This window comes from Ochotona curzoniae, unplaced genomic scaffold (genome assembly GCF_017591425.1).
Source record: "Ochotona curzoniae isolate NIBS_2020 unplaced genomic scaffold, NIBS_Ocur_1.0 patch414, whole genome shotgun sequence".
Classification (NCBI taxonomy): domain Eukaryota; kingdom Metazoa; phylum Chordata; class Mammalia; order Lagomorpha; family Ochotonidae; genus Ochotona; species Ochotona curzoniae.
The window spans coordinates 60303-76131 of record NW_024466989.1 but is presented as its reverse complement, the minus strand read 5'-3'; the positions used below and the strand labels follow the sequence as shown (position 1 = coordinate 76131).

Sequence of the window (15829 nt, the reverse complement as noted above, 5' to 3'; positions counted from 1 at the left end):
AACTTCTCACGATCGTCCTGATCTTTGTGTAGCTATTCTAATAGAAACTGCATCTCCCCACTTTTAACTTCCATTGAGACCACAGACAGGTAACTGGGAGAGTCTTGATGGCAAATTCTCTTTCCTTAGTTTTTATTACATTACACACTTTTGGGTTTTGATTGCTCTTCATGGCTGATCCTTCTCAGTCATTTTTGAGGGCTCCCCTTCTGTCCAAAATGGATGTTTCTGTATTATTTATGTTCTCATTAATTCAACAATATCATTGCATTATCTACTTAAATTTATATATATATATATATATATATATAAATATATCTATATATATTTTTCAGCCCCGGTGAATTGCCTGCTGATATCACCATGTACTATCTCATAAGTACTTCAATCAGAGTTCTAGACCATTCTCAAATTATAACCCTTTTCACATTCTCAACTTGCTCCTTTTATGTTCTTTAAGCTAGAGACCCACTATATATTCCATTGCCCAAGCAATATTCTAGAAATTCCCCCTTTTCCCCTCACTCCCAGCACTTAACTCAATAAATGAATCGTGAAAATTCTCCTTCCAAACATCTATTCTGCTACTCTACTTTGCACCTTCATGGCCACAACCATCATTACTATATTGGCTTTCTCAGTGTTCTTTCTACCCAGCTCCAATCTCTTCTCTGTGGGTTTTCCATAAGATCAAGTTGATTAAAGTGTTTTCTTATTGGAAAATGTTGCAATGGCTTTTTAAAGTGTGTTTGAGATAAAAATCTAAACACTTCAACCATCTTAGCTGTCCCTAACCGATGCCTTTAGCCTCAACTCAAGCTGCTACTGACTCCCAACTCTGACTTAGCTCTGTGGGCTGTGCTACATTCCCTCTGACCTCTCTTCCCAGTGTCGGAGAGAATCAGTCATTTCCTGCATCAGTATCACCTTCAGGGTTTGTAAAACAGATTGCTGACTGCACCCCAATCATTTCTGTTTTGGTACATTTGGTGGGACTCCAAGCAAGTTTTCTGACTTATCCAGAATCAATAATTTCAGCTTCTAGGAGCAGCTCCATTTTTCACATGAAGGATTATTCTTTCTAGTCATTCCTCCAAATGTTGCTAACATGATTCCTCCCATAGTTTCCTACAGTTTTCCTATAATAACACTTCACATATTATATATTAAATAATGATTGCTAAATAAATTGCACATCTCCAATATTCTAGCTTTCTTGTTCATTGCTGTATAACATCAATTTTAAGACAGATTAGCTATTAAATATATTGGCTATAATATTACAGATAATTCTCAACTTTTCAAGTTTCTTTTTTGTAAGACAGTATAAATACAAGTGTAAAACTTTCTGGTTTCATAATATTTCAACTTCTGAATCCTAATTATCAGCAAATTTAAGCCTAGATATCTGCAGCTTCTTAGCCCTCCCCAGACAGAAAAACCACCAAATTAAGGATGGCAAAATTTAAAAAAAAATAAATTCTTTCAGTGTTTAGAAGAATAAAGCTGACAGATTTTTCTCTAATGCCATCATATGTGTCAAATAAATATGCCATTACTTTTCACTCAAAAAAAGTTGTTACATTCTAAAACCATCCTCTTTAATGATATAACAAACTGGCTTTTTGAACTTCAGTTTCCTCATCTGTATAATGATACAACTGAACTAACTGCAGCTGCAGGCTGAATCTCATCCATTTGCAAAAATATAATGTGATGTTTTTGGGATAAAACCAAATCTAAACAGCAAACCCACTTATCTCTCACAAAAAACTAACACACCTAGCTGAAGGTAATCTTTTACTATGTTTCTGGAACTTTTGTGCATGAAACAAAATTTTATCATGTGGAATCTTCCATTGTGTCATCAAGTTCAGACTCAAAAAAATCAGATTTCTGGAGAATTTCAGATTTTTCAGATTATGGAATCTCTGTCTATATACAATCTATCTCAAATTTAAAATTTTATGAGGGGGGCTGGTATGGTAGCCTAGCAGCTAAAGTCCTCGCCTTGAATGCACCAGGATCCCATATGGGTGGCAGGTTCTAATCCTGGAACTACCGCTTCCCATCCAGCTCCCTGCTTGTGGCCTGGGAAAGCAGTCAAGGATGGCCCAAAGCCTTGGGACCCTGCATCCACATGGAAGACCCAGAAGAAGCTCCTGACTCCTGGCTTCGAATTGGCACAGCTGCAAACCTTGCGGCCGATTAGGGAGTCAATCAATGAACAGGAGATCTTCCTCTCTGTCCCTCCTCCTCTTTATATATCTGACTATTCAATAAAAACATAAAATAAATCTTTAAAAAAATTATGAGCATTCTAGATAGGAATTTTATACTTTATGTACACTACTAGCTAAATGTTAAAAGAATGGAAATGCACTAGGATTTAAAATAGTTGGTTATAATATACATGAAAAAAGCAAGGCAGATTTCAGCTAGATTTAGTGGAAGAGGAGTAAGCAAAGGGTCCAATCTCTTGTATCATTTGCAAACAGCAGTAGGTCAGGCAAAGTGGAGCAGAATTGGCAAGACTGAAGCAGTTATCAGAAGGGCAGCAGGAACATCTTTCTTATTCACTCAGGACTCCAGGGGCTCTGGCACAAAATCCACAACACGTAGCTAAATTTGATTCTCTCTCTGCACAACTGAATTATAGGCGGTAAGATAGCCATGGCTGTCAAGAGGAGGCAACCAGAAGAAGCGATGCAGGAGAGGACCACCCTGAAGAGCAAAAGACATCTCATCCCAGAACAGATTTTGGGAAGAGAATAGAGGAGAAACAAAAGAAGAAAGGAAAATATTAAACGATAAGATATTTTCTAATTTCTGTCCCCTGTGTGCTGTGGGAAAGTATTAACCACGGAAAAGATAAAAAGCCATTATGTAAAAGCTACATGAAAACTGCATTATTTCACCAAATCTATTATGACAAGTTGTTACTGACCTTAGTGGTTTAAATGCATAAACATCCTATCTCACAGTCCTGGATGTCACAAATCCAAAAATACGTATCACTGGGAACAATCAAGGTACAAACATAGCTGGGCTCCTTACCAGAGGCTCCAGGGAAAAGCCAGTCTCTTTACACTAATGTCTAGAGGTTGCCCACACTTCATGGCTCGTGGTCTCCTTCCAAATTCAAAAACCAGTTATGGCAGTGAAGTCTCCTCCTTCTGCACCACTCTGACACTGGTCCTTGCCCATCCACCTCCAAAGTGCCCTTGGGAAATCCAGCCCACTGGAACAAGCTAGGATAATTTCTCCATTTCAAAATCCTTACCCTCATCTGAAGACCGCCTTCTGCCCTAGAAGCTGGCAGATTCACAGTTCCTAAGGACTAAATACTGGAATTATTCAAAAGTCCTCATGGTGTTTCTTAGGAAAAATTAAAAAAAGAACTTGTGAATTAAAAGTAGGAATACAATGAAGTACAAAAAGTCAAGAAATTTAAAATGCCAAAGAGGTAAGATACCGCCCCTCCACCCAGTCTCAGAGATGCAAGAAGAGAAGAAAAGGCAGGATATTACGGGGATCCTTCTAAAAGTCTTTGCAATAATTAACTAAAAAATTTACTGGTGCAAAAAGAGTTTGAAATTGATTCATATGTTCATGGAAAGGGAGTGTTTTGAAAACGACTACATGAATGTCAAGACTTCTTTCTATACAAAAATAAATTTTATCTTTGAATTGAATTTTCCATGAACTTTGTGAAAACTCTGTGTTCAAGCAATTCATAGAAAAGAAAAGTGTAAAGGACAACTTGGGGAAAAACAAACACCTTACAATCAATCAAAGATAGTACAAACTGCAGCACGAGGTAATTTAGGCAAAATTAACAAATATTACTGCATCCATAGTTGACAAAGCAGTCATTCCAATCTCGAGAAATAAAACAGTCATTCTATACATGTTTATCCCTTCTTCCTGTTTGTCACTCTGAGTAACAGCAAAAGTAATCATCTAATTGTAGAGAGCTAATTATTCAATTTGACAGTTTTGGTTTCAGCATATTTAAACTTATTCTTGAAACTGTCATAAAGTAAATAATATGCTTTGATTGTTCAGTAATATTTGAATGATTCCAATATTATTATTTTTGAAAAAGTTTGGCATAAACCACTATAGTTAGATAACAGATTAAAAGATCCTAACTGAATCAAAAAAAACCCACATGTGCCAAAGGAGGTCCTCAAGCAGTTTCATTGCCACTGTTCCATAATCCTAAGATGTTAGAAGAAACAAATATTCACCAACTGGACAGTGGCTATCTTACAATATGCTCAGAAAGGCATAAAAAAAGCAGTTGAGATGAACAAACTACAATTTTAGATGTTGGTAATTAAGGCAATTGGCACAGGTATATATGCTTTATGCCATTCTCATGAATGCTATCATGTGTAAAATCTACTGTATATTGTTTATCATTTTTCTAAATATATGTCCCCAAATACATTAATAAAGAAAATAATTATCAATATACGGTCTAGAAAAGGAAGACGCAAATACGAAGAAGTACATTGGGCTTCAATAATATCTGCGATTAATTATCAAATTAAGCGCAAAAATTTGAGAAAAATATATCAAAATCTTAAAATTTCAGACACTAAACTGTAATTCCCTCTACACACTATTATGATTGAAAGACTCATATTTCACTAAAATAAAAAAACAAAGCTAATTCAACTTGAAAGAAGGAAAATGTTAGTTTCCTCATCTGAAAAGCAGAGAGAAAAACACTCCCTTTTTGTAAAGATTGAGCCTATTATTGTTCTGATGTCTTTTCTCCTGAAACTGCAGTCAACAACCCAGAGAACTTCAACCTTCAGAGGCAAACTCCATCTCTAAAATGCAGCCTCACTTGGGCGGACAAATAAACTCCTTAGCACTGGCCCATTCTGTGCATAGGTTAGTATAACTTTGGAAATATAACAAGCCAGCATTGTGTGTCCCCTTTTTATTTGTTGTTTTTCTTCATTTTGGAAGAATAGTTATTTTCTTTTTCATCTGCTGGAAACTAATCCACTTGCCCAAAGTGCCCCAGTGACCAAGGCCAAGCAAAATCCAGGAGCTCTGTACGTTACCAGCTCTTCCATATGGATGGCAGGAGCCCAAAATCTTGAACCACGATCTGTTGGCTCCTTGGACGCATTAGCAGGATGCTAGGTCACAAGCAAAAGCCAGGATTTGAATTATCGTTTCTTGGGAGACTGAGGCAGCCCTTGCAGCAGCCCAGCTCATCATACTGCAACACCACTGATTCCTGTTTCTTTTTGTTTTTACAGTCATTGCCTACTTTTGCTTGTGGTAACTGGCTTGGTGAGAGCAATAAATATAAAACAAAAAAAAAGAAAACCAGAATTTAGTATTACTAACCTCAAGAGCAATTTGAATAATTTTAGGAAATAATTTATGCAGAAAGCACCTGTAAGAATTTTAAGTAAAATCATTTGAAAGAGGGAAATGTTATGTTATGACTGATAATTGTGATCTTCAGACCCAGTGATTTCCCTATCATTTGCCATCTCACTTCTCCCCCTCCACTAACCTAGAGTTGACAGCCACATACATGATTCAACATTGCCTGGGACAATCAGATAATCAGCAGCTAAGTCTCTCCACCCTGCCATATTTCACAGAAGTGGAATCTACCTGAACATGACTGTTGAATCCCAAGTTCTTCTCTACTCGAGTCATCCTGCCCTCACTGTTTCTGCCACTTTCTACAGTAACCTTATCAACTGCAACAGAATTAAATTAAGTTGAAGTTAAGTTGGAATTAAACCAAGTTGGAGAATATGTAATTGTGATGCACACTTTACTTCAAATGAATAGCTCTTCCTTCCAGGCCGGAATTAAAATTCCAACACTTCCCTCTGATGGCTGGTGCAAGCTCCTGTAAGTGCTAACCTGCTGGGCATTGTGACTTCGGGATGAAGCAGTCACCTAATTCTTCAACAGCTCTACCTACTATCCTTCCTGCAGGACTCGGTTTCTTCTAACAATCATCTGCATCCTCAAAAGTTATTTTACTGGCAACTCAAGCTTTCAGAAACTGCTCTGCTCCATAGCCCTCCTCTCCGTGGGGGTATCTGCACTTTCACTTCTCTCCTAGTCCCAGCCTGCTCAAGACAATCCCTTGTGAAACAGGGCAAGTTTAACTGAAAGGCAAACGAAGCTACGCAATCACCCAAAGGCAGTATCACTACCGAGCCCCAGCAAAAGCAGCTTATTGTTTGTTTGATTGGTTTGGCTTGCATGTGTGTGTGTGTGTGTGTGTGTGTGTGTGTGTGTGTGTGTATGACAGTCTTACTATAGCAAGGCACAGGTCTCAAAAGGCAGAACTCACATAGCCTCTATGGTTATGTTTAAAAAAAAAAAAATCTGGTCGTTGTCCCACCTTGGTGCTTTCTCACAGAAAAGATGGAACAAAAGTTCAAAAGGAAGTAGCTGAAGAAACTAGGAGCGTTAAAAGGGGAAGCAGCACCAGAGCTGGCAGTAAGACGAAGGCCACACTCTGAAGGGTAAGAAAAAAAAAAACTAGTTCCATTAATCATGAAAGAGTAAACCAATTTAAAAGGCTGCATTAAAAAGAAAAAATAAACATAAAGGTATCATTTGTGGCTTACCCTAGATGCCCCTGTACAATTTTGTGTTATGAAAAGAAAATTCAAAGTGTGCTCTCAGATTCCAAACCAGGATATTCTCTCAAACTTTGTCTGAGTTTATAAACACAAAAGGAGCATAGATGAATTTAAATTGCAATATGAGAACAAATCTTATTTCTAATAGAAACATGGTTCAGGATGGAGTCAGTCAGACATTTCAGTGTTTATCTGCACATGCATTTATTCCTGGCAAGACACTGGAGTTTTCTACAAAGTGTTTATCTAAGTTGACTTTCCTCTGATGGGCCTCCTGGCATACCACATGCATATCATATACACAGACCATATGGAGCAATAAGCACTTTCCCCTATAAAGAACTCCTAGGGTAAGCATAGGGTAAGCAGAAGGAATGTATGTATGCCTGGTATCTATTAGAGGGTTGATACTGTACGCAGCACTTAGCGCGTGTTTTGCCATTTAAACTTGTGAGCTCAGTGCATATGATTTGGATCCTACAGATTAAAGAACAGAACTGCAACAGATGCTGCACTGAAAGATCTCCTAGCTTTGGTATACAATAGCCTAAATGTGAACCACAGTGGACATGGATTTAAACTGTGCATTCTCTTTTCTCAGCTCCATGCTAGTGAAAGCCAGACCACATATTATTCATTGTATGGAAATATATGTCTGTCCGCATGTCAGCTGGAAAGCACTATCAAATATATATATTTATATATACACAACCCCTATCTTTAAAGACTCATTTGCTACTGCAACCCCAGCTGCAATATTAATTCCTTTACATCAGAACCTTCACTTAACACCCTTTTTTGTGTGTGTTCTTCAGTGGTGAAATAGTCTGGCTATGATTTCAACCTACTTCCTTATATAATGTATAAAGGCAGAGGAACAGGGTTGCTTCTAATAACCTATACCGAAGAGTACACTGATCTGATCAACAGGTTTTTTTAAAATGACAACGCAGAAACAAAATTAACTACAAAAACATGTTGCAGAAAAGCCACTGGAGAAATGCCCAAATTGAACATAAAATATTATTAAATGTTTTCATTTTGCTAAATGTGATAATGGTATCGTGATTACATAAGCAAATGATTATTTAGAGATAAATATTGTTTATGAAGGTTAAGATGAGATGACAAGATATTAGGGATTTAATTTAAAATACTCCTTTCTCCAAAAATAGGAACAGTATCTTTGATCCAAAATAACTATTCTCTAATAGCAGAAAATAACTTTCTAAAACAAAGATTTTGGAAAAATGACAAAGTTTTTGAAAGAATCTATAGGAAACAATGTTCCAAAAACCTGCCTTACAATAGACATGTAGAGGCCAACCACCTTTTATTAGACTACTAGGGATAAGAATCAGAGGAATAGTTAATTAACACATTGAAGATCTACCCAAATTCTCACCTTTAATTAGACGCTGCAGAAAATCACTTGGAAGTATCAAAATATCTATGTCCTTGGGTTAAAACTAAAATGAACACTTAGTAAATGACAGAGCAAATGAGACACCTTGTAAAACTCTGATGGAAGAGCCGTTCTATTTGGGATCACAGAGAAGTATCAAGCACCTACTCTGGTATCTAGTCCTTCTCAGCTGGGTTTGAGAGAAACCCCATCACCCATTAAAGTAATCAAGTCATTTATCCTTCCAATAAACACAGCAAACCTTTTATTCCAAATTCCGCTCACAGCAACCTGAGCAGTCATAATTAAAGTTGAACAGTTCTAGAAAAAGAAAAGTGGCCATTGAGAGTGCCAGGTTGAGGCTGTTGTTGTTGTTGTTTTGGGTGGGTTTTTTTGTTTTTGTTTTTTTGCTTGCCTCTCCCATTCACTTCTCTCCAGGTTGTGCAGAATATAAGCACATGACCTTAACTGAGGAGCAGATTCCTGTCTCTGAATAAATCCTTGGAGCTTCCTTATCCCAAGGAAGCTGTTTATCAGTGTCCAGACTAGCATAGCTGCAAATCGGTTCCAAACACAGAGTTTTCTTGCAGCTGCTGGTCCAGTTTCGCCTGGGAGTTCACCTAGCTTAGAGAGAAGGAGGTGTCCTCCCAGCTTGAGAGAACAAAAGTGCCTGTTGCAGCGCAGGCAAGAGCAAGGCAGAGCATACCAACTTGTCCCACTTCAAACCACAAGGCGTATCTTTCACTAACTAAACAGTGATCCCAGCAGGAGTGACAATGAATGCTTTCTTCCCTATTCCTGTTTGAAACAATCACTGGCTATTTCTTCATATTAATTACTTTATATCTAGTATTAGGCAGCCTTGATTAGGCAAAATATGGTCTTTGTTACCAAGTGAATAGAGGAACAAACAAAACCAACAGCTTAAAAAATTGTGTGTTTTTTGTTTGTTTTAGAAAAAGATCGTCAGGCTTTCACACTTAAATGTGAGTTTATCTTTACAGAGATCCCTGGATTCACTCAGAAGAAGGTAAATTCTCCTGCCAGACAGCACCACGCTGAGCTGATTGAATGAATAGCTTATTAGACTTTGCCTAAGGAGATGCTGGACTTAAATAATTTCTGCGTCTCTGAACCTGTGAAAAGTTAGTAATAGTAGAGAAGATACTAGCCCTGCTTTGCAGCAAGGGCAAGTTAGCCTTGGACTACAATCTGACTGAATAAATCACATGTGACAAGCTGGTGTAACATCAGGAGGTTCCTCTGGAACCTGGGAGTGATCCGATGATCAACTCTCTCTAGAAGCATAAATTTCCTCTCCCTTTGTTCTAGCGTGCCAGCTTTCAGCTCACTCTGTATTTGGGCTATTAGTTCCCCAACTACCAGAAGTCACCTTCATTCTCACATAGAGATATTAATGGAACTCAACTACTGCAACTGACAACAGTGCACAAACTTGCTCAACATAACTGTCAAAACTCAAGACTCCCAAGCGTGAGTAATCTCTAAGTTTACTACACAGGCTTCTCTTTGACCAAGGTTCAATAACATAGGTCATGAGGCCCTCTTGAGCTTCTCTTATGATTGTCCTGCAATAGTTTTTGCATTTGCCAAATTCTTTAGCATAAATATTCTATGTGACCAATTTCAAGCTAACAGCTTGAAAGTCAGATGACTCACAAAATGCCTGAAACTTTAGTCCTTGTGAACCAAAGTTAGCTCTGCAGACATCACTGTCTACAATCCTTGCCACACCGCAACCACCATGAACTCAATCCTCAACACTGCGTTCTCTCTCCCTTTGTGACACCTGTCATTCACTAAAGCTCTTCCCTTGTTGTTCCCTAAGTAACTCGCATTCATTCGTCAGCTCCCAGCCTCGTGCTGTTCCTTCAGGAACCTTTCCTGATGCTCCAGGTTTTTTCTGGGCGTTCCAGCTTTCCTGCTACAACACCCATCTATCCTACATCACAGGATCTGCGACACAGCATTACAACTGCACGCTTCCTTTTCTATCTCCCATCCACTTCTCAATTCTGCCAAGGAAAAAGCCTTAGCTGTCTTATTTATTCTGGTTTCCTGGGGCTGGCTAGAGTACTTGCTGAATATGGATGGGCAGCCACTAACCTAAGTTTTCCTTTTTTTTTTTTCTTTAAGATTTATTCCTTCAAAAGTCAAAGTTATAGAGACAAGTAGAGTATGAGAAACAGTGAATCTTTCATTTTGCTGATGTACTCCCCAGATAGCCATAATGGCTTAGGACAGACCCAAAGTAGGAATCAGTAATAGAAGCCCAGCTACCTGAGCCATCTTTTTGTTTTTTGAATGATCGCTAACAGGGAATTGGATCAGACATGGAGCAGCCTGGAATCAAACTAACACTCATATTAGCTATAAGCCTAGCAGGAAGCAGTCTGATCCACTATACCACAATGCTAACGTAAACTAATGTAAAGTTTTACATGTGTCATCTCATTTTATCTTTAAAACAAGACTAGGAGGTTGCTTTCAATATTCCACTGCTCATTTTGCAGATGAGGACCCAGAAGCCCTGAGAAGTGAATACCTCCCCATTAGCCCACTTAGTAAATGTTGCAGCCAAGATTTCAAGTCAGGCAGTGTGACTACATGGCCCATGCACATGCATCTTGCACTAATGTTTGACTTTTTTCCCATATGCTTTTCAAGGAGAAAATTTTTAATTAAATTTAAATTCACCCTAATGAAAAGAATGATATATCAAAAGATTTTTTTTTTGATATGGTTAAGCTTTGGAGGGATTTTTTTTCATTTTCCTATATCCAACTCTGGCCCTCTTGCAGGTACTATTATTCCATTAAGCCTGTGTACTATAGATTGTTCACTAGGCATTTTCATTAATGTACCGTATGTCTGTCTCTAAAAACACATGGTCTTTCTTTGCAGTTAACACTATCTTCCTGTAAGTATTATTCCCCATTCTGCTTTGCTGTGTATCCATAGGATACTTCGGAGCATTAGAGTTGTGTTGATACCCTCACTGTTTAACTACTGCCGGGTATTTCAATTAAATCCACATGCCTGAATGTACATGTTTTCCATTGTTGAATATTCAAAAAGTTTTGTGTAAATATATTTACACATCCCCTTTAGGGCAATTGTTTGAGTGATTTTCTAAAGCAGATACCAAGACAGAAGCAGAGAAGGTAGGAAGGTACATAATTGTCATGAATATTACCAAAGCACCCCTAAAAGACTCACAAGAGTACACATTTCTCCCAATGTTTCTAGTCAGCATGACCTCTTACTACTTTGGGTGGTGTTAAACATTTTAATGAGATGCATCATGCGAAAGTATTCCCATTACTCACCAGCTGAAAGTAATGTGTATAACAAAGAAGGTTACAAGATAAGATGATACTATTGGACGTGAGGGTAAGCGGCAGCAGTGACGCTGAGATGCTAAAATGCCATGCACACAAAATCTGCCCTGGGGCCTAACTCACTTCATTGAGGAATTTAGATAGTTGGTACTTTAACTCAGTCAGTATATGGAAATAGTTATAGCGACTTTCAAGTGGTGACCTCAGGTATTAGACATGAAATCTCTTTGTTTTTGTTTCTCTGGAACACAAATTTAAAAAAGAAGAAGCAAAAGCCAAGAACAACAGCAATAAAAAATATTGAGACTGAGGGAACTAAACAACCAAAGTAATGAGGTGTCAAAAAGGGAATGATTCCTTTGCTAAAAGAGAAACAGACAGGATAGAGATAATACCAAACATGTTGGCAAAGAAGACCAGGAAAATTAATGAACCACAAGAATGTTATCTGTATGATAGAACACCCTTGTCTTTCTACAGGACAAAGTACTCACGTACAGCAAAGGGAGCAAAAATACTCCTTTGTGGAGCAGGTATTGTGCTGTAACAAGTGTGCAGCCTCTGAAATCTGAGTGCTGGTTCAAGTTCCAACTCTTCCACTTTTGACCCACTTCCAGATTTGCATCCAGGAGGATTAGCTCAAGAGTCTGGGTCCCTGTCACCTATGTAAGATACCCAGATGGAGACCTGGGCCCCTAGGTTTGGCCTGGCCCATTCCTGACTGTTGTAAATATTGGGGAGTGAATCAATAGATAGAAGACCTCTTTCCCGCTCTCTCAAGTGGATGAAAATAAATATAAATTTTAAATATCTCTTTGTCCCTCTTTCTTCCCTGCTTCTCTCACAAACAATATCTGAAACATATACTAAATTTTTATTACCTAGAAAACTAAACAAAATGTGGTTCACTGTCCTATACCATTAAGACTCTATCATTAGTGATTACCACATTTTCTCAAAGGTATAGGACTTCAAAAAAAGTAAGTAAAATGCATATTCCATTTTTTAAATATGCAAGTTGTTTTTTTTGGGGGGGGCGGTGTACCAAAGTAAGTCTCTCTCTCTTATTTCTTTGAAAAACAGACTGATAGCAAGAGAGGCAGAGATGGAGAAAGATCTTCTACCTGCTAGTCCATTCCCCAAATGGCCACAACATTCAGGCTCAAGCCACATCAAAGCCAGGAGTCTGGAATTCCTTCTGGGTCTCCCACATGAATGGCAGAATATTTGAGCCGTCTCCTACTGTTTTACCAGGTTCATGAGCGGGGATCTGGATCAGACACAGAGACAGAACTTGACCTAGTGCTTGGATTTGGAAGGACTGCACTGCAGGTGTCGGGTAAATTCACTGCAACACAACGATGGCTCCAGTGAGCTTCTCTTTTGATTTCATTTTTTCACAGGCTTTTTTGAGTACCTTATTACTTGTTTCGTTAACACTGGCCTAAAAATGGTTGTCATGGTTGACAGGTCACTTTCGAGATAGAGTGAACATAAAGGAAGAACAAATGGAGGTTATTCTTGTTGAAGTCCCACTGTATGCTTTCTTCATATTCCACCAGTTCCTCTATGGACTACCATGTGAGGTGGGCTCACAGGAAACTGACACCGACAGAGGTTACTGGTGTTGAGTAGGCTCTTTATCCAATCCTCAGAGCAGCATGGGTGTGAACTGCAGTTTTATGACGTTGAAGTCTGCTGACCCACTAGACCAATCTACCTTGCCAAAATCACAAGAGTCCAGGGAATACTCAAATGCGTCAGGTTGTAAAAGAAACTGAACACAGACAATGTTCCTGCCACATTACTGCTCTTCCCTAAATAGAAGATTTATCTCATAGAACTACTATTCAGAAGTTTCTGGAATCACATTTGTTGTCCAAGTTTCTAGAACAGGTCAAAGCAAAATAATGATTACAGAAAGAGGACAAGTTCAGAAAAATTTCTAGAAGATTATATTCATTCTGAGCATTTCATTAAATCCAAAAAAGTAAAGAGGGAAAACAACAGGATTTACTTGTGATTTATCTTGACTTGGAGCTGGATGCCTATGGTCACAGCCAAGAATCCTAAGGTCTGAAAACCCATGCTGCCAGCGAACAGAGGCCAGCTCACTAAAATCTATTGTTCATTGTTCCAGCTGCTTTCTGAACTAAATGGCACCTCACTCACAAAAGCACTATTATGTAAATACCCACCCAGAAGATAATGAGAAAGTTACACATGATTCCTAGGGTCAAACACACTTGCTTTCTGAAACTCAACTTAAATACCTGGCAGAAGTATAATTAGCCCAAACCTATGTTTGAATCCTTACCTGGGGCTGTGAAAATACAGGGGTGGAAGTAGAAGCGGCAGCCATGACAGCTCCGTAGTGGGCAAGAAGCGGCCCCAACACTCCAGTACCAGATGCAGATGTCAAATCCTCGTGCTTTCTTATCACACTGCACTCATGCTACGAAGGACTGTGTACCTGGAAAGAATAGGAAAGCCCATGTTTAGCACAGCTGGTTAGTACATGTGAGTAAAGAATCAAAGGCTAGAGAAAGCAAAATCTCTTCTACTAAGAGCCAAATACTAGTTTAATGAAAACAGGAACCCAGAAGGGAAGATGTAACATTTAAATGCCATGACCTAATGTTTTATGTGGATGTGGTTTTACAAGTTTGCGTACAGCTCTAAGTGCCTTCAGTCAGCAGCAAAGGAGCTGATTGACCTAACTTTTGAGAATTAACATTTTACATGCCACGGGTAGACAGAAGATCATCATCAAGCGCCAAGAGAAAATCCTGTTCAAGTCTAACCATTTTCAAAAAGGAAAACTGAGAGTAGGATGCAAGAAAGGACCAGAATCACACATTAGTTAATGGTAGAATCTGGACTAGAACAATAGCCCTGATTCCTAGCTCAGCATGAAACCATAAATGAATTCAAGGCAGGTTAATGTTTGCTCAAGGAACTTAACTACCAATTTCAAGATTAAAGTAAGGCAAGACATCCCCATGTGATCAAACTCAGTTCCAAGAATGAATCAGTACTCAGGCAGCAGGTGGAAGGGGAGCTTTGGAAATCTGACCTTAGCAGGTGTAATGAGAAATACATTTTGACTGTACTTTGAAGTTCTCAAGATGCTAAATGAGCACAAAATATAACCAAATCTTTTCTTATTAAAATGCCCATTAAAAAACTCAAGAGTCGAGCGCTGTGGCATAGCACATAAAACCACCCCTAAGCCCTGATCTCCAATTTGGGTGCTAGTTTATGTTCTGATTGCTCCATTTCCAATCTGACTTTTCCTGATGTCTGAGGAAAAAGCAACAGAAAATGGCTCAGGTGTTTGGGCACCTGCTACCCATGTGGGAGACCACAAGCTCTTGGCACCTGGCTTCAATTTGTCTACTCCTAGCCATTGCAGTTATCTGAGCAATGAAAAAATCTTCCCCCCTCTCTCTCCTTCTTTAGATAACTCTGATTTTCAAATAAACAAATTTGACAAATGAAGCAAGTGAGCCTCATAAAGATGCTCTGCTCCAGCATCACAGCATGGCCACTTTTGTCAGAAGTCAGATGTCATCATTCCCTTACTGCAATTTAATCCAGAAGGCAGAATATTTTTACTTTGAAAAATTAAAAAATGTCTTTCAAGAAAAACTTTCATTTTAGGTAGTTTTCAGTGTTATTTTTAATTCTAAAGACATTTGCTGACATGTGCTGAGTATCTATAGCAGGGTGGTAAACTCGTGGACCACGGACTAAATAACGCCTACAAAATCATTGGTTCTTTCCATGCCATAGCAACTGAGTGCGGGGATTGGAAATTCAGTAACTCTACAGCAGGCTAATTTTTATGTTGATCATTTCATGTAACCCATGAATGATGTTATTCAAATGTCAAATATTCAAATGGCCCCTGGAAGACATAAGGGTCCCTACTCCTGGATAGGGAACCAGGGGCATAAGGAAGAAAACTGAGTCACTCTGTGCTTAGGATGCATTGGTCTGTAACATACTTGCTAGTTTCACCAACATGCAAGATGACACCTTGTACTTATAAACTTTTGGAAAATCAGGCTTTCCATTATGGCAAGAGTAATGAGCCAGAGATCACAAGATCCAAGTCTTCCGTGGTATGGAGAGCAGAGTTGATAATTCAATCCGAGTTCTTTCACACAAAATACTTTGGCATTGCTCTATATTAGGTCAGTGATGCTGGGCAAGACACCAGCTCAGAAGGGTGCTGATTTTTCATTTTTCATTTTTTATTATACAGTTCCATAAGCTCAGGGATTTCCCCCTCTAACCCTTCCCATGCTCCTTCCCTTACCACTGATTTCCTCTTTATTATAAAATACTGTAATTCAACAGCAGTCACAAGCCCATCCTTCTGCTATTTCAGTGTATTCACTTCTTGATCTGAG

The 15829-nt window shown here is 38.7% G+C and overlaps 1 protein-coding gene across 1 annotated transcript in view; it reads right to left on the bottom strand.

The window, feature by feature from the left end:
* Window positions 1–13851, bottom strand: part of LOC121167651 (lysophosphatidic acid receptor 1-like) — a 73404-nt gene extending 59553 nt beyond the window's left edge. Inside the window, exon 1 of the mRNA XM_040997198.1 lies at window positions 13729–13851. Coding sequence (XP_040853132.1) covers window positions 13729–13773 — 45 coding nt within the window. The 5' untranslated portion in view covers window positions 13774–13851. The remainder of the gene's footprint in view (window positions 1–13728) is intronic.
* Between the last annotated feature and the right edge of the window lie 1978 nt (window positions 13852–15829).